The sequence below is a fragment of the Erithacus rubecula genome, assembly GCF_903797595.1.
Source record: "Erithacus rubecula genome assembly, chromosome: 3".
Lineage (NCBI taxonomy): Eukaryota > Metazoa > Chordata > Aves > Passeriformes > Muscicapidae > Erithacus > Erithacus rubecula.
The window spans coordinates 29094012-29120554 of NC_136689.1; the positions used below are offsets into that span (position 1 = coordinate 29094012).

At 37.8% G+C, this 26543-nt stretch overlaps 1 protein-coding gene across 2 annotated transcripts in view; it reads right to left on the minus strand.

Annotated features, from left to right (window-relative positions):
* The window catches only part of ABCB5 (ATP binding cassette subfamily B member 5), a 34522-nt gene extending 25725 nt beyond the window's left edge, over window positions 1–8797 (minus strand). Inside the window, exons 1-10 of one of the 2 annotated variants that reach the window (XM_079302260.1) lie at window positions 8778–8797; window positions 8004–8098; window positions 6912–6999; window positions 6732–6780; window positions 5763–5907; window positions 5247–5313; window positions 4844–5035; window positions 3550–3721; window positions 2450–2574; window positions 5–179 (exon numbers count right to left, since the gene is read on the minus strand). In XM_079302260.1, the coding sequence (XP_079158386.1) occupies window positions 5–179; window positions 2450–2574; window positions 3550–3721; window positions 4844–5035; window positions 5247–5313; window positions 5763–5907; window positions 6732–6780; window positions 6912–6999; window positions 8004–8052 (1062 nt within the window). In that variant the 5' untranslated portion in view covers window positions 8053–8098; window positions 8778–8797. Of the gene's footprint in view, window positions 1–4; window positions 180–2449; window positions 2575–3549; window positions 3722–4843; window positions 5036–5246; window positions 5314–5762; window positions 5908–6731; window positions 6781–6911; window positions 7000–8003; window positions 8099–8777 lie in introns of those variants that run through there. The other variant, XM_079302261.1, reaches the window with a different exon arrangement.
* Between the last annotated feature and the right edge of the window lie 17746 nt (window positions 8798–26543).

Consider the following 26543-nt stretch of genomic DNA (forward strand, 5'->3'; position numbering starts at 1 on the left):
TTACAATTAGCACACGGGTGAGATCATAGTGTGGATCCTCAACAGTGAGCTTGGTTCCATACCAAAATGCAAGGGCATAGGATCCAAAGATAAAAAATTGTGAAAGACCTAGACATGTGTTAGTGGTAATGGATTTTTGTATTCCAACACGTTTAGCCATCTCTAGGTTTGCATCATATCTGAAAAGGAAACCATTAATTTGACAGGTACCACATGCCATTCTGGTTGATTTTTCCCCATCACCCTTTTCTTAATTAACAGGATTTATGTAAGAGAAATAAATAAAATCTCAAAGAGAATACAGATATATATATATATATATATTTTTTTTTTTTTTTTACAGGGAACTATTAGAGAGGTAATTTATTTGAATACATCTGCTCTGACATATGCCAATAAAATGGCAAATTATTATGAAAGACATTCAGAAAACAATTAAACATAATGTTATTGGTTATCATAATGGAAGACACAGTAGCACCCTTGAACTCATTGGTCCCATTAATCCTGACAGAAAACCTTGAAAAAGTTTTAGCAACATTGTTCATAACAGAGCTAAAGGTTAGTCATCCCCATTTAAAAAAAGCAAAATAAAGGTAAAATCCTCCAACAACCCTAGGCAATAGGGAAGGAGATAAATGTGATGTCCCTCTGAGTGCAATGTTGTTCTCTTACTGGCCATTTTGGGATTTAAGTATCTTCCCCTTAGTTCAGTTTACTAATTAACATATATAACAGCGGACACAGACAATCAGTATAAAGACTAACAATTTCAACTAGAGAATATTTCTTCTAAGGATGGTTCAAATTCACTCATCTATAGTTTTCAGCAAATAGCTTTCATTTACTCAAGTTCATTATGCAAAGTGTACCCTAGAAACAGTATAAATTTCTACTTGTAATTAACACATTCAGTTGCTTGCATTCTTTTCCCAATACATATTTTCAATAAAGTACAACCCCATCATAGAAAGACATTAATTCAGCTGGGAAGCAACTTTATAAAAACTGCATTAGTTTTGTTCGTGTAAATTTCTAAGATGCCACTAGTGCTGTATTTGTTAGTCAAACCTATTGACTTGATTGTGCTCTTAAAACCAGGCCCTACATTTGAGCCAGCAGCATCATAGGTCTTTCAGGGAAATGGATATTGCATTTAAGTAGTGTGATAAATACAGGTAAACACTCAAATACTGAGGAAAAGCCAAGCCAGAAACTAAAGGTGTCTGAAGATCCCTTGCAATAGTGAACTTTTGTGGTCAGTGGAGGCATTTTGCAGTGAAAGGATGCTTTTCCTAACTCTGAGATCAGCATTCAAGAACTGTGTAGGAGTCTCTATACTATCTGAAAAATGCACTCCCTAGTAGGAGTTTGTCCCTAGTAGAAGATGTTCCTAGGGGAGCCACTATGCTTGTTTTTAGAATAATTGGAGATAGAGCTGTGGAAGAGGCTGACTGGTCAATCATAAAAAGGAATGCCTTACTTGACTCAGGTATCAGTTATTTTGTTTTTAGACAAAGTATTTTGAATGGGTATTGGCAGCTTCTGTCATTTAATTTCCAGAAGACTGGGGGGAAGGGGCAAGGGGATGGACTTATCTAGGTCATCTCAGGGCTTTTTTTGCCTTTACTGTGCAAGCAGGCACAGTCTTAATACTGTTGCATCTTAATAACAAATTCCAGTAGGCAGAAGACAGGGCTATAACATAGTCAGAGCTCCATTCCTGGAAGCAGATGCAGGAACAGGCTGTAGGATCCTAAGCTGGGGTTGACATCACCTTAAAATTTTTGCACAAGACAAAGGCAAACATGAATTGAAAAAGACAGAAGAGCTTAATGGGACATATGGATCAGGTCATCTGCTTTGCCTTTCCCAGCTGCCTGGAATCACTGATGCCTTGTATTTGTATAAAAACATTTATTGCTTATGCTTGTTGAGTTATCTGATATGCATGTCAATAAGTTTGTGATCAGCCACAATCATTTCACCTTGAATGTATGACTAGGGCCAGCACTGGGCAGCTACACATGTTATTTGCAAATCACTGTAAAAGCCAGTAATGTGATTTTATCCTGGGCTGTTATCCAGTGCAGTTTAAAAGTAAGCTCAGTAATCAAAGATCAGAACAGTAGCACAAATGCTCTAGAAGATAAATGACTGATTGCATGCTTCATTGCATCTGACTCAAGGTAAAGGTAACCTTCCCACCCCTTTCACATTCAGTTCAACTCCAGATCTCAATTAAAGGAGAAATTTCCATCTATGCTGCAGTGACACCAAGTATTCACTGACTAGGCCTATTTCCACACAGTTTTTAGCTGATTTGTCCATTTGTAGAAAGACAGAATGACACCAAGGAGAATCTCATCCCTCCAAAAAAAAAAAAAAATTCCCCACAAACTTAACTCACGACTAAATTTTAAATATAATTATTAATCTAAAAACTTACTTCTCTAATGCCTTCTGCTGTCCATTGAAAGCCACAACAGTCCTGATTGCTGTCAAAATTTCTTCTGCCACAGCTCCTGCTTTGGCATAAGCAGACAGCTCTTTAGCAGTAAGGGAAGCCATGAGCTGAAAAGTTGAAAAACAGCTGTAATTGCAGCCTACTGAAAGAGTGCATACACTTTCTTGGTGAATCAGAACAAACACACAAGGTGCACAAGATCAGACTAGCAATGAGGTGTCAGGTCCTCCCCAAATAGAGTTTCGTTTATCATTGTCTCCTCATTACTAAAGGCTACACAATTATCAGGTGAGCTTCCTGACTAATCTGTTTTCCTCCCAAGCTGAGGACAGCCTACAAACTACACTAGGAAGAGTGAAGGAGGGAGTGCTGGAGTTGCTCTGCATTTCTGAGGTGTTCAGACACTAGAGCAGTGGCAGATATTGAAATAAGCAAGTCAGTCACAGCCTCTAACATTCTTCTTAACTTATTTGTAATGCTTTGGGTAGGAAAAAAAAAATCCATAAAATAATATAAATAGCTACTCAGGAGTACGAACCATACACATTAATGTGTCTAAACAGTGCACAAGGGGAAAAAGCTTTCCTATCTGAAAGGGAAACCTCTCCAGCCATTTCACTGATTTATATCACTTCAGTTTTCAGCAGCTGTATGTGTCTGCATAGCTGTATAGATCTATTCTGTGCACAGCACGAAGCTTGGTAAATTATTTGCAGAAGATGAGGTGGTACATGCATGTGCAGATGGAAAGAGGTTGAAGGGTATTTGTGCTAGGAGGGAAAAAAGAAGAGCATCCCCAGCGCTTGCCATGAGGAATTTGCAGTAGCAGAAAGATGCTCTGATGCAGATTACCCTCCTGCAACATGGCATGAAGACAGGATATGCAGACAGAAGGAACACAACTTACAATTGTGTGCTTGGGAACCCAGGGAAAGGCTGCAGGAGCAGAAATCAAAGTAAGAAGGGGCCAACCTCCCAGCTTAGAAACCACACTAGGTTTCTCCCATTCTCTCCCCCTTTTCTGTGCATAGGAGTTGTAAGGATTTTTTGGTTTCTTTGTTTATAAATCCCCACACACTTACAGTTGACCAAAATGCTGCTGATGCAGCAAGAAGTGGGCTGACTGACAAAACCACCAGTGCCAGCTTCCACCCATAGATGAATCCTATAATAAGCCCTGACACAAACGTGGAAAAAAACTGCAGAAATATACTGATCTTGTCTCCGATGCCTTCGCGGATGGTGTTGATGTCACTTTAATAACAATAATAGAAAAAGATTTGTTAGTTTAGAATGCCTCTCATTGTGACTCCCTCCCACTCCTTTTCATGCTGTGTGGCCTCATGTCAGGAGCTTTGCCATTTCCTAACTGGCAAAAGGAAATTTCTAACCACAGCTACTGAACTGTACCATTAGGCTCTTCTGTGGCCAAAACACAGCAGAAACCTCCTATTTTTAAGGACTCATTTTCTGTATTCTCAATGTTCTCTGCTGTTTCTATGTCATGTCACTAGGTCACCAATGACCTAGTTTCCTCATCTGGCATCCAAATGGAGCAATATAAATAAACAATCAAGCAGCCTCTTCACCCAACATGACCACCTCTAAGTAATTTCTTCTGCTCAGCTCTCCAATGCATTTTATGTTCCTAATTTTTGCTACTGACTCAGATGAAGAGCTACCTCCATTACACCATGCCATTATTTGGCATAACTTGTATTTTTCATACAAATTTTCTTCCCTATTTTCTCTTCCCAGAACATACAGATACTATAGTTGACAATGTTTTCATTTAAGCTTCTCATACACTTTTCGGACAGATCTGTGTCCAAGACCACTATAAAATAAAAAAAATATTTTTAAAAAGTAGTGTTCACACATAATCCCATATCATATGGGCATTACAGTCTTCACCCCTAAATCTATTTAAGTCTATGGAAAAACTCCAAGGACTTTAACTGGCTGGATAAAATACTACCTGAGATTGGACTGGGTGTAAGTGCAAACTTATTTCCATTCAATTAAGTGTCAGCTTTTGGTGTTTATAAACTAGGTGGAGGCAGCAGAGATGTTTGTTTAGCAGTGACTGACATGTACTTCAGAAAGCCAATGTTGGGCATTTCATGAAAAAGCCTTCAAATGCGCATATCACAGAAACTGCACAATGAAGCTGAAAAGGATAATCAATATCTCACTTTGAGCTGCAATATTTCATACAGTAAGTTTGGTGGATGGTTTTGGGGTTTTTTTGGCTTTTAAAAACCCTTTATAGGGTATTTTGCTGAGATAAATGTCAGTTTTCTTCTAAATGCCATACTTGGAGGTGTGCGTATGTGTGTGTAAAAAAAAACAAAACCCCATAAGCAGAACTCTCACTCTGTCAGTCTGGTGTTCAGTGTTCCTATCTGGGTAGTATCAAACCAAGCCATCTCCTGATGGAGCACTGCAAAAAAGAACTTCTGCCGGATCCTGGCGGTTTGCCTTGTTGCAGTAACCAAAAATGTCCACACTTGGATGATGCTCAGGATAAGCACAGCAAAGCCAATTGCCACGTAGTAGTAAGCAAACCTGAGATAAGAGAACAAAAACCTCATGTGATCCCACTGTATCTCATGAGAGAGGTCAGACATAGAGCAGCAACTAGTCCTCATTAATCACACCAAAGTAAATACTGTGAAGCCTGTGAGTGCATTATTGGGAAGCAAATATGGCTTCTGCACAGAAAACACAATAAAAGAAAAACCTCCAACACATTAACAGGATAACTACAGACCCTTACTTTGTCATTTCACCTTCTATATCCACGCTTGGGTCTGATGGGCAGCTGGAACTGTTTACTGAAGTATCTGTGAAGGAGAAATGAAAAGTAAGAATATTTGCGCAAGTGTTATATAGAACAGTTGATTCATAGTAATATGGGGTCATCAGTTTGGGAATGTTTTGTATTTTGCAAGTGGGGTCTTGTAATACAAAATGAAATACAAATAATTTGGCAAATGCATATTTATTTTTAAGCAATTAGTGCTTGAGAACTGAGGTTGGTTGTACTCCCTACTATCTCAACAAAGAAAAAATTCATTCATAAAGTATATATATCTGATGCTTTGGTTTTAGCCTGGTATAGTCATTAAAGATGGATGGAAATGACTGGTTTATTACCAGCAGGATGAGTGACACTTATAATATACTTCCTTAGATATGTACTAGTGTATAGTCTGGGGGAAAAAAAAAAAAAATCTTTGCCTCAGTAACAAAGCAAATCAATATGTATAGAAATTTAATTTAAACTTTTTACCATTGGATTGAATGCCACTTAACACAAAGCTGTTTGTCATCTCTCCAAAGATAATGATCATAAGTGGCATTCCAGTACCATTGGCAGCCGCTGCGACCAAACCAACTATCATCAACAGGACATCCACCCCATCAGCATAGCGAAACTATGTAAGCATTAAAAAGAAAAGGAAGAAAGAGAAAAATGTGACATTACACCTGACAGTTCATGTGTTTGCTATAGTACAGCAGATGTGCAGAACACGCTTCATCCACATATTCTAAGGAGCAACACTCCAACTGAAATCAAACTCTGTATGTAAAGATATTATAGTAGCCCAACACAACTTTAAATCAGTACTCAGGCGGCTAAGAGAATACTGGCAGGACACTGATTCTCAGTCTGGGAAAAAAACTACGTGTTTGCAAACAACGATGACCTTTGTACAATATAATGTGTTTTGTGTTCCTTGAGTTACATATTTACTAAGATAATGCCTCTACAATGTAAACAAGAGAGAGTTATTGACCAGCACCTGGCTTACACCTACCAGTAGAAAATGTTTTCACCAGAGAGAGATTGTATTGTAAGACTTGTTTATCCCTGAAGCTTTGTTTTTTTTTTCAGATAAGGATGTGAACTTCAGCTGCTATAGATATGCTGGGATGTGGTTAACCTGAAATCAGAGCATTTAATTCCTGACTGCCTAACCATCTGAGAAAGTGTAAATACACATGGAATAAACCATGAATAAGAATAAAACTTTTATTGTTTCAGAGTAAGCAAGTCCACCTGCAAGAGCTATTTTTGTTGGGAATAGCTATAGAAAATTGACAGAAAACCTTATCATTGATTCTCAGAGAGCAGGTCTAGAATCAGTAGTCCTCTGGCTCTTCTCCAGTTTTTGATTGCCTATGAATTTTAATTCATAAACAACTCACAATACCAAATAAAGAAAGTATAAAGCAGACCATCAAACAGGGCACTAACCAATTCAAGAATGCCAACCATTTGTTTCTCTGGCTTCTCATCTTCCTTCCTAGAGTAAAGTACAAAAGACTAATTAAGATGAGGGTTTTTTTTTAGCAAACCTGTATTAAGCTCTTCCTTCCCGTGCCCCTCTGACTTCCCCATACACCCATTTAACTTTAAGTTAAAAAAAATACCTACTTTTTCTTCTTGGGCTCTAACTGGTCAATTTGTTCTACATGTTCTTCATGCTGGAAAGAAGGACCATCACACCCCTTGTTTCCAGATTCTGTGAAATAAAAAGACTTCTTTTAGCATAATAATCCATCTATTGTATCCCCTTCTTGTGTCTTTCACTGCTGATTCTTTTGCATTTAAAGATTCGTGGTTTTTTGGCGTTCTTGGGAAGAAATTTCAAGAAAGCCTGCTCAATTTTTCTCTTCAGTTCATCTTTATTCCCAGAAAAAGCTTCTGTGTCCATTTCTGAGATAGAATCAACTTTACTTTTATAATTAAAATATATTTATACAAAAATATTATCAAAAACTAAAACAAAGAGTTAATTCTTTCTTCAAATACCTGCACAACTGCATGCAAATTAGGAGAAGTTCTAATGAAATGAGTGGAATTGCTTATAGTGGAGGTTATAATTGCTGTAGGTGGCACAGAATAGGTGGCAGTTGACCAAAGAATCATGTTCTTGACTCTAATAATCATCTTCACTACTCTGTTGTAATAGTTGTTACACATCCCACTTCCTTTGTGCTGAGGACATCAAAGATACATGAAAGCATCATCCTACCCTGGAAGCTTGAAGTTCTAAATGCATAGAATAATACCTAATAAATATATAAATAAACCAATGAGTAACCACAGTGGAGAACCAGTTGTAAAACAGAAGAAAAGGTGTTCCCTGCATCAGCCACTCCCAAATCACATTTACCTTAACTTTAGCTGCTGACTCACGATGAATAGAATTTTTTACCGCTTTAATGTTAGTTGGCTTACAATGGCTCTTTTAGAAAACTATTTGAAAGCAATAACATTCTTCCAGCTTAACTCAGGAGAATTTTCATGCCTTCCTGAATGGTTTTGCCAATGTAAATTAATTTTGTTGAACTTGATTCATGCAGAAAATGTTTTATAGGTGCGGCTTTAATTTGCTCATTCGTAGGAATCTCATCATTTATCTCCTACAAAACCACTATGGCAATCAGGAGAGCTTTCTAATTTTCTTTAGACTCAAATCTGGGGAACATATTCTTCAAACATGCATATGGTTTTCCTTCTTACCAGGATCAGGGAGGTCCTGTTCTATAGAATTTGCAGAATAGTCCTTCATTGTTGTTTTTGTTGTACGTTTATGAGAGAGTCACATTAATTAGAATCTGCAATAAACCCCCCCAACAAAACACTTTGATTTAGTAAATATTTAAAGAGTTCGCATCAGTAGGTTTTCCCATGACTCATCACATTTTGGTCTCAACATTATTTTACTTAAATAGAAAGACTGAAAAAAAATAAATAAAATAGGTAACAGTATGAAGAAAGAACTCCTATTAATGAGATATTAAGAACAGTGCACACTATTATTAGGTAACTTAGGTCAGTAGCCTGTTTTAGTAGTCTTTTATGCTAAATCCTGAAATCATTCATATAAAAGTTATTGCAAGCAGTCTATTACTGAACAGATGGCATCTCTCATTACCTTATGTTTGATTAAAACTATATAAACAACCATAACTCAAGCACAATGATAGACACACACTCGCTATGTCATGTGGTACTAGGATGCATTTAGAGGCATTAAATAAATGATGCTCTGAGTCTCCCAAGGCTTTTCTTTGGATCTATCAAGCACACTGATTTAAAAAAAAAACCCAAACCCCCCCCCCCAAAAAAAAATCAAACAAAAATAGCAACAAAATCTCGAATTAAAAGCTACACGTGAATCTGACAGAGCATTAAATAATATTGACAAGAAAATGCCTTAACAACTTTAGATGGGAGGAAAAAAAAAAAAGAAAAAAGAAAAAAAGGAAAAAAAAAAAGAGAGAGAGAAACAACCTGTTGGATTTCTGCCTGTGCTTTTCCCTTTTCCCCTCTCGTTGCCCCAACTCACCTGCACAGCCCACGCCGCCTCCGCCGGTGGTGCCGCGGCCGCTGGCTGCGGGGCGGGCCCGGCGCTCGCCCTCTTTATAGCGGCGGCACCGCCCGCCCCGGCTCGGCTCGGCTCGGCTCGGCTCGGCTCGGCTCGGCTCGGCTCGGCTCGGCTCGGCTCGGCTCGGCTCGGCTCGGCTCGGCTCGGCCTGGGGCTGGGGCTGGGGCTGGGGCTGGGGCTGGGGCTGCAGCGCGGGTCGGTGCCGCAGAAGGCAGAGCCGCCTCCGCCCAGCCCGGCCCAGCCCAGCCCGGCTCGGGTTGCAGATAAAGGTCGGTGCTGCAGCCGGCCGGGATAAGGGCTCCGCAGAGGGATGCTGGGCGGTTCCTGCCCTCTGCTGCCCTTCGGGAGCCGCCCGAGGGGTTCCGAGCCTGCAAAGCACCAACAGAGAGCCCCTCAGCCCTTTGCCTGGCCATCCCGACTCTGGCAGAATGGTAAATATTAGCTGGGGACCACTGGGATGGCACCCGGCCCAACCTCCCAGCACCTAGAGCACATAATTTAGGCTTGATCAGTATAGACTTATTTTGAATATTCCCAGCGAAAGAGGACTGCACAGCCTCTCTGGGAAACCTGTTAGAGTGCTCACCTGCAAAACAAAGGAGTTCTTGCACATGTTCATGTGGAACTTTACGTGTTCCTGTTTCTGTTTGTTGTCCCTTGCCCTTGCCTGGCCTCACTGGGAAGAGATGCTCTCTCCTCTTGGCATCAGATACTCACAGGCATTGATGAGATCCCTCTCAGCTCCCTCAGCCGTTCCTTATAAGTGAGGTGCTCCAGTACCCTCATCATCCTCATAGCCTTACACTGGACCGACTCCAGAAGTTCCATTGTAAGAAATTCTCTTATCCTGAGAAGCCCAGAACTGGACACAGAGTCTCACCATTACTAAATCTAGATGAATTTGAATCTAGAAAAGTCAGCTGCTATGCAGGCACAAAGGGGTGTTTGAAGATTCCTTGTCCAGGGAAACATTCTGATTTGGGAAAGCTATCTGCAAGGTCCTGCCACATTTGGGAAATTGCATCACTGCACTTGGAGAATTTCAAATAAGACTGAAGATATCCCGGTGAAATTCATCTAAGAAATGTTATTAAATAAAGGCTTATGTGTTCCACTCCTAAATTACATGACAACAGAAAGCAGCTAAATTCAAAATTGTTTTTAGAGAAGCTAAGCAACATGTTTTGCTCATTTAGTTCTCACTTCTTCCCCACAATTTGTGTGGGATTTTGGATTTTGTTGATTTTTCACATATCTTCCCCCCCCCCCCCGAAATTAGACTGTTTCTTGTTTTGGGTTAGTTGAGAGGGTGGTGGTTGGTTTTGTTGACGTGTTGTTTTTTTTCTCCCCTGTCTGAAGAAATCAGGTGAACAAGGTTTTCTGCACAAGCTTAAAAATAACAGTTCTTCAGCTCCCCCACTGATACATATTATAATCTATATCATTTGCTTTCAGTAATGCCTCTAGGGTTTATGATCTATAAACTCCTAGTGGTTCTTCTATCCACTCAAATGCCAGTATCCCAAAGAAGCCTCCCAGGTATTTAAACTAGTTGCTCAGCTGAAATTTTTCTCAAGTAACAAGTTCAAGACCTGGCCTAATTTAGGTTTCTCTAATCCACCTCCCTCTCAGTATTCAGATTATGTATATTTTACATTCATTGCTTATGATGCTCTGAAAGAACCTCAGAAGAAAATGCATTATTGGGTATTATTGGCTCCTGCCCACTGGAGCCCTGTATGTTCAGGTAGAGTCAAACTCCTGCATATCAGACCTATGATTTCTTTAGTACTTTCTTATCTCATTAGCATTACCTAGGGTTTATATCACATAATTATATTTTATAGTAATTATTTATATATATATATATATAATTAATAATAGCCTGGAGAAAGGAAGCACTGTCATTCTCTAGAACTACCTGAAAGGAGGTTTTGACATCTGCCTATTTTCCCAAATAACAAGGGACAGGAAGAGGAAGTGGCCTTCAGTTGTGCCAGAGGAGGTTAAGTTTGGATATTATGAAAAAAATATCTTTACCAATGCTGTTAAGCATTGGAATAGCTGCCCAGGGAATTTGGTTTGTCACCATTCCTGAAGGCATTTAAGACATGCCAGCTGTGGCATGTAGGGACATGGCTGAGTGGTGGACTTGTCAGTGCTGGGTTAATGAGTCTGACTCACTGATCTTAGAGATCTTTTCAAACCTAAATGGTTCTGTGATTCTACAGCTCAGTGTTAAGCCTGTGTTATGCACATACACATCTGTTCTATGTTTCAAAAAGTTAAGAAGGGCTTTGGCTTTTGCTGCCTTGAAGAATATGAATTTACAAGTTTTTGGAAGAGACAGAACAGCAAACTGAAATTACTTCACTGTCCCAGTCTCGGGCTTCAAAATTTTATGCAGTATTTCTTTCACCAAAGGTAACAGGTCTTCTTCTTGCTCGGCTCCTTACCATATCTCAGATTTTTGTTTAAACCAGTTATAAACTGTTATTTTCAGAAGAAAACCGTATTTGCATATAAAATTTTAGACAGAGGGACATCCCACCTGGAAAGCAAACTCCTGGTGTGGGATTGAGAGCACATAGATAGCAAAGTAGAAGAATGGATGTAACACGAATGCAAAAAAAAATCACAAGGACCGGATTTCAGAGGTTTAAAATTTTGCCTTTGTAATTTTGGGGTGAACACATTATGATAAAAATATCATAATACAGTTTGGAGAAGATATAGTATTCTTTCTTTATCAAAAAGTATTTTCTATCTTTGGAAAATACTTGATGCATCTGAAAATATTCTATTCCAAACAACCAATATACACCCAATGTCTCCATTTGTTTGGTTCATCTGTGCAAATGTTGACACTGACAGGAAGAGTAATGTTAAACACAATCAAATATCATTGATTAACACCAGCCATAATAGGAAACAGATCTACTTAAAAGAACTATTATCCATAAGCACATTAGTAAAAACAAGCAAATGAAACACCCTACCAGAAACACCCTGTAACACTAGCTGGAAATGACAACTTGTTTTCCCAAGAAAACCATTAACCCTGAAAAGAATGCAATGCATGCTGTGCAAAACCAGGTGACACCCAGCTTTACTGAAACATTTCCTCAAAATGACAGTCAAATACAAAGGAGGTGTACTCTATTTCACTGGTATTATAGCTCCTTAGCACTTTTTGATTTCTTCAACAGACCAGAACACCAGCAAGACACCTCTCTGCACTCAGAAACCACCTGTGGGAAGTCAGGGCTAGCATTTGACCCACTACCTTAATTACAGCTGATCACCTTCATCTTGCATGCTGTAATTCACAGAGAGCACCTATAAAACCATGCTGCACATTGGTTTTTGTTGCTTTGTAACTTTTTCTTATGTGACCTGAGATTCAGCCAGAAAGGGCTTGACAGAGTCACTTCAAGATAAAAATGTTGTGATTTCTCATTTACTTGTTGGCAATCCGAATAAAAAATGGGAAATTTCTATTGTAGGTTTTGGGGGCCATCAGTTATAACCCCCTCCCACATATCCACAGCAGTACTATATATATATATATATATATATATAGATATAGATATAGATATAGATATATACATTTATATATTTATTTATATACTGAAGCTCAACTGTAATACTGTTAATAATCACTGGGAGTAGCTGTGGACATGGCACAGTATTTGGAATTAGGAGAGTGGATTTTGGTGGGCATAAATGGAGTGGTTTAATAAAGGAAGCAGCGAACTAAATGTTGTAATTCTCCAAACTGAAACAATATTATTTGTTCTTCTGTAACACTGGAAACTGCAGAGCTATTGGAGGTTCGAGGCAGTGGAGGGAGAAGGTGTGGGTAGAGGTGAATGTGGGAAGAATGAAAAATCAGATAAAAAATATGTCCCAACACTTGAACGTTCTGAGAAAAACTGAGCTATGTTGTCCAAAAGTCCTAATGCTGTAACCAATAAAAAACATTATCTGTGGTTTCCTACAAACTGGGGAGCAGGAACACATCTGATTCTTTTTAACTAAAAAGTAACATCAAAGATAGCTATTTATTTATAACAATTTCTAACAGAACAACTTTCAAAAATTAGTTCATTAACTCTGAAATACTTTTTCAAGTTCTCTGTAGTACACATATTCTCAAAGAATAAAAACAAGGACATGCATTTTATTCTTGTCTGTGAAATTTGCAGGTCTGTTTTAAGAGACACTTAAGTGATAAATGTGAAGAATTTGGTAGAATCACTATAATCTTCTTGACCTAAACAAAAAAAGTCAAGTCAATGTGATTCATTGCTTTTCATAAAATAGAGATGTTTTATTCTTTTTTCCTTTGAAGTAATACAATGAGATATCAAGCAAAGAAAGCAGTCATTCTGGTGAAAACTTTGTATGTCTTGAACCAGAAAATGTCATACATTATGAAAATGGTGACTTAAACCAGTAAAGATCTACAGAGATAGTTCAGGGGACTGGATGTTGCTATACACATATTTCAGAAAGAAAGGGAGAAAAGAAAGGGAAAGGGAGGAGGAACTGCCTTTTGTAATCAAGTTACTAACTCCAGGGCCTTCCATCCTGTATTACGAGAAAGACAGAACAATGAGTTTTCAGCTATCAGTTCAGGAGTATTAAGTGGGCAACAGAGACAAAAGGTAAAAAAATGGGCCTTAAATTCTTGGAAAGTGCCAAGAACAGAATTTTCTTTCAAGAGTCAAAAAAAAGCAGCTGGAGATGGGCTTTTCTACATTTCATCCTGAGAAATGGAATGAAATCAAGGAAGGAGATTTCCATGCAAGAGACAGTGATATTCTGTAGTTCATTATTATTTTGAAAAAAAAAGAGAGGAATGACAACAGAATAAATGAAAGCTTGAATATAGGATCATTGTTACTTATGGAAAGACAGTCTAAGGGCAAAAGGGATAAAAAGAGTTGATAATTAATAGAAACTTGTTAAGAACTTGAAACACAAATAAGAGAGCACTTCATTCAGAAGGACAAGATTCTTGTGTAGAGATAATCTATCAATAAGCAGAACCTGGGAAGAACTTTACAGGCAGCTTTTCTGCAAAATAACATCTGTAAGATGTACTGGGAGGAAAACTGAATAGAAGCCAATGCTGTCCAACTGGGCTGAAAAAGAAGCCAAATTTACAAAAGCACAGAAGAGTCACATGTGAAACATATGGAGAAGTCTTTTCTCTGTGTCAAGTCCTGAGGTGGAGTTCTAATTTTGATTGTTTCAAGACAAATGTGGGTAATAGGAATTAAGAAGGAAAGTGAGGCTGAAGGCATAGAAAAGATATGACTCTGGAGGAAAAACAGATGGAATTGAGTTTGGTATAATGGAAAATATGCAATTGACTCTAGAAAAATCTGAGACTCTGTTGCAAAATCAGTAATCCAGTGTCTTCCATATCTATGGTATGACTTACAATAAGAAAGAAAAAATCCAGAATGCACTGGGCCAAATAACTGATGAAACTCTTGGTGTCTAGACTTTGATGTATTTCCATTTATTTTTTTTTTCCTTTTAAAGTGAAGCAAATTTTTTTACAAGGAAAAGATTGATATAGATGATTTTACCTTGAAGATTGGGAACAGATGAAATTGTCTTCTGAGATCTTCATTACCTTAATTTTCTCTGTTGTACTGATAAATATAGTGAAGGGTAAAACAAAACTAAACAAATTACAATTTGCATTGTGATTAAAGAATGAGTTTAGCAATAAACTGAGTCTGTGGAACACCTGGAAACAGTTTTGGTGAAGGTTTCCATGGGCAAAAGATGGGAAAGTGGACAAATGGCAGTGACTTCACCACCCAGTCTGTACCCTGGGGTGGGTCATTGACATTGCCCATTGAAATTAATATAAATTTTCAGGCTTCTTTTTGGAGTACATCAGTTGTTTCACTTTCAGATGAAAGTGTGGTTTGTTTTTGGGAATAGTTTGTTTCTGAGTTTAGTCCCAAGAGTTTATTTCTATAGAAAACTATTGATTCTTTCCATCTTTTGCCATCCTGGAACATTGAACTTGTAGCTTTGTTTCTGCATTGACATGATGCATTCTAGAGAATGCACTGCATATCCTTATCTTTGGCCTACAAAACTGTTTCTCTGTGTTTTTCCTTTCCATCTCTGCTAAGATGCCAAGGAAACTCAGGCTGTGTGGTGTTCCGTAGAAACAAGGCTGTCCAGAGGGACTATTTCTGAGCAAAATGAATAAAAGCTGTTAAAACCATGAAATCCATGGACCACTTCTTCAGGTAATAGATATATTTTCAGTAGTGTAGACATATCCTGATACATTTTTTTTCACTGATACAATTTCATAGCGTTTCATTAATATAACCCTGAGATAAACAAAGCTGTGTGAAATGAAACCTTTTTGTACCTGAAATGTCCTATCCAATCACCTATCCCATCTCACCTATCACAAAGTTAGGTGACAGTGAATTATCGATAGTTCACAATACAAAAATGTGGAGAAAATATCAGATGTCTTTACTACAAGGATGGCATCAGTCAAGCTCCTGTCTTTGAACTGAACGTGCTGCATAGTGCTGGGCAGGATGTGAGCAGCACAGAGAAAGTTCACTTTTTAGTCTCAAACTCTCAAAGGGAATTACCAAGTGGCAATTACTTTCTTTTAAATATTTGTATTTCTCAACATAATACCAAATCTTGAGGGCAAGAACCTCTTTCTTTTACTTTAACATCTCACCCTCCAATAATAGAACATTTGCTAAATATATATAATTTAAATAACATGACTGAATCAAATGGGTTATTATTCATACCTGTAGGATGTGTTTCCTACTGGAAGATGTTCTGATTAAATGTTTGTATGCTCCCGAGGGTCAACAAATGTAGTAATTTTCATCTAAAGGAACCAGTGTAAACATTTCTTCTCTCTGAGCATGCTCTTCATGACTGATGAGCACATCACTGAATCTTTCCCTTGTCAGGACAGGCCATAATAAAAATTAAGGTTTTAAATTTTTTAAAAAAAATATGTGTAGAGTGGCCTTCCGCTGATAATATCTAATCTAGGAAGAAAAGGAAGTTAAAATGCAGAGGCAGAAAAAAAGTGATGAAGACACATAAAACATTTAACCCTACCTAAAATAAAACTCTCAAGGCACACAACTGTGAGTTTTGTATTTAAATAATGCATATAGACAAGTCCTGACAGATGGAGAGAGTGGCTGTCTCTGGATTGAGCTGATGTTAATGTGTGAGAGCATAGGTTTTCCTAAATAGTTCTTCTTACCTGCTCCCCCACCCAGCTCTGCACCCTAGCTGTCCCCTCTTCTGAGACACACAGCACCTGCCTCTGCTCTGGTATCACCACTTCCCTCATTTCAAACCTTTATTTTTCTTTTGTTTAAAAGCTCCCATTTCTTTTGGCATGCCTCATGAAAATCTTAGCTATCCCCTGGCTTTACATCTCATAGTCACCTCCAAGGTATGTGGTCCCTGAGGACATGAAAGGGAAAAGCATCCTAGGATTAATAAGAAATTGACTCAGAACAGAGGAGATGAGGGAAATTTCTGAAGGCAACTGCCTTGTACTACTTGCATGCAAATAATACTTGATCCCCAGAATAAATTATCCCGATTATACACTTGGCTTAAATCTCTCAGATTAGAGTTGTTGCTTCTGCTCATGAAGTTCTGCTATGTGGTCACAATATTGTTTTGCCTTGGGGTAGTTAGGTTTTTTCCATGACAAACCATTCACATGTACTTGGCCACGTTCTCTTCTGAGGAAAAATATTTTGGCATTCCACAAAAAAGCAGTAGGATTTCTGCCAGCTAGTGGTTCCTGTGTTTCAGACTACAGTGTCTGGTGGCTGGTTTTGATGCTGGCTATGATGGCACTGAGTTCTGGTTCAGAGATAACAAGACTGACAGGGCTGAGGGGAGGAACAAAGTATCACACCTGTCTGTCCCATAGGTGAATAAATTGTGGTGAGAGGCAGTGAGAGCGCCATGTCCTAAAGCTGCCTTAGTCATACTCCAGTGCTTAAAAGGAAGATGCTGGCAACTTCTAAATTTCTTTCCCTTTGAGGAGGTAGTCCCTCAGGTGTCACTACAATCTCCCTTTCCTACTTCTTCCCCCTTCCTCTTTGAGAAGTAAGAGTATTCACTGACCTTGGCTATTTGCATACTCTGCAGACTGGGATCTAAAACTACATCTGTTTCCCATAAGTTCCTGAGCCAGTCCTTCAGCTGACAGGTGAACAGAGTTTAGGAACATGTTTTTCCAGTGCAATCTTTAACAGTTTACACTTCCAAGAATGAAGGAAGCCCTTTACATGGACTGAGGAGTCCTCAGGTGGCTAAAGGGGCTAATGAGATACAGATCCTGGTTTTTGTTGTGATGTAAACTCTAAATCAGGACTCTGTACTGTTTTCATGCAGGGCTGAACTTTTAGCTCTAAATGTGTTTGCAATATTAAACTAGTTATGTAAGTGTACATTTTTGTATGCATCACTGCACAGTGATGCCTGGGCTCTCACTAAACTTTCCTTCTGTTGTACCACTTTGTAAACAGACTGCAAGAACTCTAAAGCACTTCTGGTTGGACTGAAATTAACATGGCTAACAACAAGGTGATGAAAGATACTTCCTTTTAAGTAGAATTTAATTCTTCCAAGGTATGCACAAAACATGTCTGAATAGTTCTTAAAGATTAGGGAAATGGTTAGCTGTTTCAAATTAGCAACAGCATCCCAAAAAAGATTGGGTTACCAGAGACTAGGTTTTGAAATATATCAATCTTCCTTTATGTGCCTATAAGAGAAAGGATGGGAGTACTGAAAAATAATGATAATCAATTTTAATTCCTCTTTATTCTTTCCAAAAGGATGTCAAATCATCTCCGCAATACTACCAAAAGCTATTGGAAGATCCTGAATGGTCTCACCGTTGCCTAATGAATGTCTTAGTACAGGAATAAATTCAGGTAGTAAATCACTTCATTAACTGGCTCATAAAATAACTACATTCAGAGAAGTAATACTTCATTTTAAGGGATCTTTAGTTGCTTTGCATAATGGTAGTAAAATAGATATTTTACTGTAACTGTTTGGGGTCAGTGTCAGCAGAAGTAAACTCAAAGTACAATAAGAAATTCAGTTTTAATATGGTTGCTACTCAAATATTGATTTGATTTATTATGGGATACAAATTTGTTTAGGCACACACACACACATAACCCCAAAATAAAACAAACAACAACAAAACGATCCAAGAACTCTTGTCCCTCCTTGTAACAATCTGTCATTCATTATGACCTAGTTGTACTATTCTGATGAACTGATACTTATGGAAATAATTAGAAGATCCCAGCAGTACCCACTACCCATTACCAAATATCCTGGAAGTCAATATGTACTGTGTTACCCTTTTTAATGTCATTCAGAAAAGCTTTCAATGAATTGCAAGTAAATTCATACCGTATGTCCAAGAAGGCAACTGGGAGGAACTTTCAGCCAGTAATGCTGTAAAGCATTGGATTTTTTTTTTTCTGTTTATATTGGATGCTGTCCTATTACCAGTAAGAAGACACAATCTGAACATTCATCACTTTTACACTTTCAAGGCATTTGTACTGCAATGCATGGAATACAACATTCTGCTATGTTGCCTTAGCTATACACTTGATAAAAATTAATAAGCTCAGAACCCAGCTATTTCTCCTGAGAACTTGGAGATTTATGCATTTTTTAATCAAGAAAACTATTATTGTATCTTTTCCTTCCAAAGACCTCAGAATAACTTATCATAGCCTTAACCAGAATCCAACAGGGAATAATCCCTCTCTTGCCAAAAGCACATAAAAGTTCATCCTTGGAAAAAGACAAAGCCAAAAATTACTGATCTGCTAAAAGCAACCAAGAGTGAGGGCAGGAAACTCTTATCTACCAGCAGCTCAGCATTCTGTGGGATGCACATTTAAATTGCTGCTCTGCTGAGTGTGGGTACAAGTATCTGCTCTGGGAGTAGGACATCTCTACAAGCAGACATCTCAAATAATGTGTCTGAAGGTGGGGACAGTGTCCCACATTGAACATAGCTGAGCATCACTGTGTTTTTGAAAATGTTAATGCATTTTTCCCCAGTGGAAAGCCTGGAAAGATGATGGTTCTGGATGGTCAAAACTTTCAGTGAGCATGATTTTTTTGTTTAAATAAACCAAGTCCATACTCCATTCTGCTCTATCATCCCCTTGAAATGTTACTCTGGAGGAATCACAGTGATCTTAGTTGTCATTCTCTTGGAGAGCAAAAAATGAAGTTGAGGTTAGGATAACTGTGTCCCTCGCTGTCAGTATATAAGGCTCATTGTTTCAGAAAAAAGAACATCTGACTTGGTTAAACCTTCCCTTATAAAAAGCTGTGCTTATGGGTGTTTCCTTCTGATGATTTTCATTTTATGTGCCAGCAGATGTTTTGAAAATAATGTGAGTTTAAAATAACCAAAAACATTGAAAACGACCTGTGGAATTGGTAAATATTATGGACTTGCATTTAGTGTTTTGAGTATTTACATGCAGAAAAATCACGTGGCTTGTGGTGAGAATGGTCATACACATGAAAAAAGACTAGCTAAATTCATAGTTTAAAAAAAAAGGTATATTGAATTGCCTGCTTTGATGGCCTCTTTTATAAAAAACCAGAAATGTTGCTGTTTTGGATAAAACTTGCTATCTTCAATAAAATATCCTCATTGAAAGAGAAAGACTGCACTTACAGTCAAGACTTATCCTACCCATTAAGATAGATTTAATACAAGAAGTAAAATAATGGAATTTATCTATACCAATATAGCATAATATTTCCACTGTAACTGCCAGGAAAGAATTACCAGTTGAGTAGAGGGTCAGGGAGAGTGGTATATCTTGCTTTTCTTTGCTTTTTTTTTTTCTAAGTATCACAGGGACAGTATAAAGCATGGTGTAACTTTAAAATTCCATTCAGATGAATTGTAGAAGTGAGAATCCATGAAGTGTTTCTAAAATCATGCTGTCATGACAAACTCTGCATTTCTATGACATTGAATATTGTTCAGGTTATTTCCTGATGGCTGTCACTTTTTGAAGAAGGAATTTCTTATGGATTTTGGTAAGAAGTACACCTTGCACTAAATTCAGGGAAATCTTCAAAATTATTTTGTGGCAGATTTATTTCTATATAGCTACAAAATGCAATATTTAAAAAAAAAAAATTCTCTAAGTGGCTAGATTATTTTTATGCTCTTCAAATTACCAGAAGCTTTCCTAAAAATATTGCAAAACAAAGATTCAAAGTAGCTCCCTTAAGATAGTACTTCACACTTTTTGGTACTGAGGATACATGAACATGAAATTAAAAAGTGTTATTTTATTACCAACCATCTGCTTTTATGTGCAGATCCTGAATTAAAGTTCTTTTGCCATGAAGCCAGAAGGTTCATGGGAGATGGGAATCAGACATGAAATGGTTGATTGAGCATTTATTCAAGAATACTAATGTGGGGGATTAAACTGAAACTTCACACAAAGCTTTCCTTATGTTATATCCCTTATTCCTGTAATGATTTAACTCCCCACATCTTCTAACAATAAGAACTTAGCTCTAAATATTTAGGAAAATAATTATTAGATATGAGATAGTCCAGAAAGTGGTGATTTGTTTGCTTTTTCAGCTCTTTAACCTCTAACTGGTGTGATCTTGGGGAGATAATTTTCTCCTATTTACTTAAAAAAAATGGAGAGATTTTATTGAAGTTTTAAATTATTTATATATTTATGAAATTGAATTTATGAAATGCACCTTTTCTGATCTGCAGAACTGCTCTGAGAATACATAGAAAGGGTGAAATACCCAAATTCTATATACAGAAAAGTCAAATATATACATAGTACAAAACATCAGTCAGCAGATAAAAAACAAAAGCCAATAAATTTTTATTCTTTTCTGAGAGGATGAACTGTGTGGGCTAGAGCTCAGAAACTTTCAATTGGGAATGACATTTGCCCACAAAAGAGGAGCTGGAATTTCTGTGGTGTTAGCAGATGTGTTAAAGCTAAGGTTTCCATTTTGCAGAACTTATTAATATGAGTCACACCTGTTAGAATTTTGCTGAATGTTATGGTGTATGAAAAAAACCTGTTGACTTTTCTTAAGGAAGAATAGAACTGTACCAGGCTGGTCAGGAAATCTTGGCAAATCTGGAAGGCCACAGCAGGACATACCTTCTGTTTAAAGCTTGGATATTTTGTACAGCATTGTGTGGGCTGTAAACTGCAGAGGGGCTACTATTGCATTTTATGAAAACATCACCTTCTATCTTTCATTTTCTTTCCCACATGATGTATTTTAAAGAGAGGAAAAGTATTTCAGTAGCTGAAGCTGTTTCTTAGCTCACTAACAACCCAAACAGTAAGGATGCATGAGGGGGAAGACAGTGAGAAAAAGCTGAAGGAGCTGCTGAATTATCATTATGCAGGGTCATGCACATGTACAAGCCTGCTCAGCCAGCACTCACAGGCTGGGCTCTTGCTGAAGCACGTGATAAAAAAGTGAAGGGCAATCTAATTAAGGACTTAAAGTGCTGTGCTGAGGCTATTCCTGTTTACCTCCCGCTATAAAAGAGGTGCCCTCTGTTGCATGCTCCATAGTAATAAACAGCCCGATAGAAAGGCACTGTGGCAAACAGGATACCTCCTGCTCTAATTCCCAGGGCTGTTCTTTCTCCCCTCTGTCCTCGACCTTATAAAACTCCTGCTTTCCTCCACCAGCCCTCCTGGGCACTCCTGGCCAGGCTCAGCTGTGCTTGTCCCTGCCATGTGCCTCCCACAGGTCACCAAGGACAGATATCCTGCTGCTGCCCTGCATGCTGCCAGTGAGTAAAGGCACTAAAGTCCCAGTCCTGGCTCTGTAAGAACCTGCAGAACAAAATTAGGAATCCCTGAGCATGAAAGGAAAATCCAGATGTTTCCCTCTCATCTCTGGTTGTGCTTAGGATTCACCCATTAGGCACCTCACAGCAGGAACAATTTCATTCTTGGACTAGTTACTTAACACCCCTAAATTAGTAATATCTTGAGCTTGACAGGGACTGCCATCTGAGACTTAGGACTTTTTCAACAATATTACAGTATGTACTGGATTTCAACTTCCTAGTGAAACAGCAAGACCTTTTTATTTCCTTATATTTTATTAAAAAAAAAAAAAGGCAACATTTGAGTAAATGATCAGTTAAGTTAATCACAGTAAAGTGAACCTAGCCAAGACAGGGTGACTGCTAGCACCGAGCTCCAGCTACAAACCCAGACATTGAAATCTGAAACGTTGTGGTAAAAACATAATTCCTAAGAGACAAAGGAAATGTTGGGATATGATATCCCTCCCACCACAAGGCCCTTGTGGGTGTTATAGAAGAGATATAATCTGTGATCAGTTCAACCAACTTTCAGTTTTAACTTTGCTACTAAATCTGTCTCTGTGTAATGTCAGGGTTATCAGAATTAAATTACACTTGCAACTTTTGGTAACAAGTGACTAGCAAACAGACCAGAGTTTTATGCAGTGGGAAGAAGATAACTGAATATAACCACAATCAGAGAGAGATAAAGTGCCTTCACTCACCAAAGAGTCCATAAATAGACTTGTTGGATGGTCAGAAAATGTTGAAATAAAACCACTAGTTCCTGTTATTTCTCATCACTTACTATTTGTAATTATTCAAGAGCTGTAGAACTCCTCACACCTTCAGTTGGTTGCTGTTTTTCTCTCCCCCACAGACCAATTTTGTATTCAAGGAGCAGGAAATTCCCTTGAGCCAGAGGGAAAAATTTAAGTCAAGTTTCTCAACTGCCTTATCTGTTTCACAGCTCCTTTACAAAATACATTATCACTGCTTATCAGAGGGTGGTTTATGTTTAATATTTTCAAAGAGATAAAAGGTTATGAACCAGGAACCTGGTCCTGATGCTCATGCAAGGTGACAGAAAGGGAGTGGGGTTCATTTCAGCTCACCTTCTAGTGTAGAAAAGCTCTATCACCGTGATGAGTAGAACACACCTCTTTCTCCTGTAAATTTATTAATTCAAACAAGCATCACTGGCAGAAGGCAATCTGCTCAGCTGCTTTGCTGTGCAGAAGGTAAGAGCTGCCCTGGTGCCAAAGATCAATATTTAGAAACCAGTCATTGCTGGATACAGCTCAGTAGATCTTTTACTGTACCAGGTTAATGTATGCCAGCAGGCAGGGAGCTCCAAGAATAATCTCCACATTGTGTGGGATTTTTTTGTGTGGTAAATCAGCCCAGGGAAAGTCCAGCTATTGCCTTGAGAGCAGAAGGGAGTGTGTAACATCACAACAGGGTCATGTAAGGACACAAAAGTATGAGAAATTTACAGGTGTAGAATTTTCTATTGTCTCAGTTGTTTTCTTTCCAAGAATTTTTAGATATTTTTCTAGATTTGTGCCCATCAGAGCCCAAAGTTTTAGCTGTTATAGACATAGTCTTGTCCAGCACAGGAAAAGGGACGTGTTTCAGGAGTTGGGGAGATCAACATTTCAGTTTTAACTTTTGGAAATTGGTATTACTTGTAAAAAATAAAACAAAAACTCTAAAGCTACCAGTGAATAAGGATGAGGGTTTTTTTCTTACCAAAATAATGTTTTTTTCCAGGAGGGTCATTCATGGTATTGGAAAGTTGCCATTCATTTCATAAAAATAAAAAAAATAATTCTGTTCAATATGGAGTATTTCCAGCTTTAGTGATAGTGTGTGAATGTTTTTCTCAGCAGAAATGTCATGAATATTGTAAATTAATTTCTGATAAAAAGACCTGCCACAGAATTCAAGTTTTTGTTGTATCATTTACTATCTGTGAGGAAAAGAATTATTGTTTATTTCTTTATGATCAATTCTTACTGTTTTTCTGACATGTCTATGTTTAGGAAATCAGAGTCTCAAATACATAATAAGAAAGAATTTTCTAATACTTCCTCCAGCACCTGGGAAAACGATTCCCAAGAAAACAGGACTTGTTTCAAATAAAAAAAAAGAGAGAAAAAGGGGAAAAAAATCAGTTCCCACTTCTCCTTCTCAGCCATCTTCTCTGAACAAGATTTCAGTCAAATTTGACATCTGCTTTATAACACTTGAAACATTTTTACTACCAGAGTGTCACTTCATCTGGAATTTTCCAAAATGCATTCAAAACGCATTTACATTTTAAAAATTCCTATCTCAAATTATCTTCATGGCTAATTTCCTTGATATTTCTAGTGTCTGGTCTGGCAAGATCTTACCTCTAAGGCAGTAAGGCTTACTTTAGTTTCAAAACAACTTTAAAATGACAGGGCTTCTGGACACATGATTTCTGAAATGCAACTTCCTGAAAAAAAATTAATATCAACAAGGGTAAGTTTATCATTTTCACCTGATAGAATTGAGATGTTTTCCAAAAAATCTATGAGCCACTGATATATTCTTTATATCCTTTATTCCATTTGATATTTTATATATATAGATGTACTTATATGTATATGTAATTTCAATTATTCTATTACATGTATTTCAGATCTTTTGTCAGAGGCATACAAGAACCAGTCCTTTAATATTTGCTTTTTATAGAACGTGTAATGATGAAAGGCATAAAGAAGAGGAAGACAGCTGAAGGGTGTGAAGGAGTTTTCACAGACAAATGTTTCTTAGAACCAGATTTTACTGCTGTGGGGTTACATGGACTTTGAATATAGCAAATACTTTGGCAAAGAAGAAGCATAAAAAATTCTAAAATTAATGACTTTTATTGATTATACCATTAGTATCATATGCAAGGGAAATATATTCATCCCAGTGCCATTCCTAAATGCATTTGCTTACGACATGGAGAAATGCAAGTAAAACTGAAGCAAGTTTGCAGAAACATTATGAAGCAAACACTGGCCAAACACAAGGAATAAGTATGAATCTTTGTCCAAAGGAAAAAAAGTCCAATGTGAAGTGAAAATTTTCTCCAGGATCCGTTTTGCTTTGTGGAGGAGGCTGCTCCCCAAAACTATTATCCTGCCCTAAACAGAGCACATTTGCAAATTGACTTAACACAAGGCTGACTTCACATCACAAGAAATTTGGGTGAATGTTTTCCTGCTGGTCAGAAACTTTCTTACACTCCAAGATCCTTTTCCAGGTGGATCTTACACTCTGAAGCAAAATTCTTACAGATAACTGTGACTTTAGCTGCAACTTATAGCAGTAGTTATTGGATGCACTATCTAAACATAATGCTACTTAGAAATTCAATCACCTCCTGTTTTACTGCATTAATGGAGGTGGTCCTAATAAAATAAAACACATGGCCCAGGTAAGCTTGAAAATTATGTAATTGATTTCAAGAAGACCAGGACTGTATACCTTTTTCTTTCCCACATATGTAATTTACTTTGTTTTTGTCCATAAGTTGATATCAGTAATCAGCATTAGTGTATTTATCTGTTTAAATATATCAACCAAAAGTAATAAAATATTCATTTACCCTCAGGGAAACAAAGCAGAAGCAAACATTCATATGAAGCATTAAGCCATGATTTGCTTCATTTACTGTGTGCAGTTCCTGTCTTATGGAACAATTTTTCTTCACTATTTCACGCTCTACTCAGTGGGTTAATCACATGAGACCTCAGTGACACTGGAAAAATCATAAGGCTCTCTCACTTTGTATTTATTATATGTTTAATACCTGAAAGAAGATAAAAAATAGGGGAAACCTTCCATGGTGTAAGTCACGTGATGGGATGCAGAATGCTGTAACCCTTTCCTAGCTAACGACTCTGATCAGTTTCTAAGAAGGAGTTAGGCTCCTGAAAAGACAGAACAAAGGATTCAAAAGAAGCTCTTTGCCTTTCTTAGGGTTTGAGGTTTATTTCATGGTGGTCTGAGAGCAAAAGAGGAAGAAGGAAATGGGTAGTGGCCTTTTCTAGGATAAGGGCAGGAAGGAAACATTGGCCAATGGGATAGAAACAGAGAGGAAGGGTTATACTATGGGACATTTACAGGGGTTTTAGGACAAACCATTCCTTATACCTCTTGGATATTGGATTACAACAATGGGAAGATGGCAAATTTAGAGAACTTGCAGATGCACTGCGTATTTTCTGGAAACTAATTAAAAGCATTAATACCCAAGGAATGGGAAAAAACCCAACCACAAACAAATCAAAACCAATGGCCAAGAAATGTTAAAGCAGATAGTGCTTTCCCTGAAAGTAAGCTGTTTACTGCTGTTGCCTTTACTGAAATAGTGATTCCTTTCTGATGAACCAATCAAATGTTAGATAATGGAACTGGATGACACAAAAGAATTTGTTTGGGTTAACCCCAACATTAGGATCCAGTATTTTTGGAGGTGTGCTCAAGTTGGCTCTGTTTTTAGGAAAGTTTATTTTTGATATCTGCTTATTTCAAATCTGAAGGACCCAGCTAGGACTGCAAGTAGAAAAGCCAAAATATTGTAGGAAAAGTTTGCTTTTAGTATATCTAAATCACTGAGCACAGTTAGCTCTCTGAAGGAAAATTGTTTTGGAGAAGTCTAGCCTCTGTTTTCAACCTGATGTTGTCCGTGGTGCTTTCCAGCTTTCACCCCAGC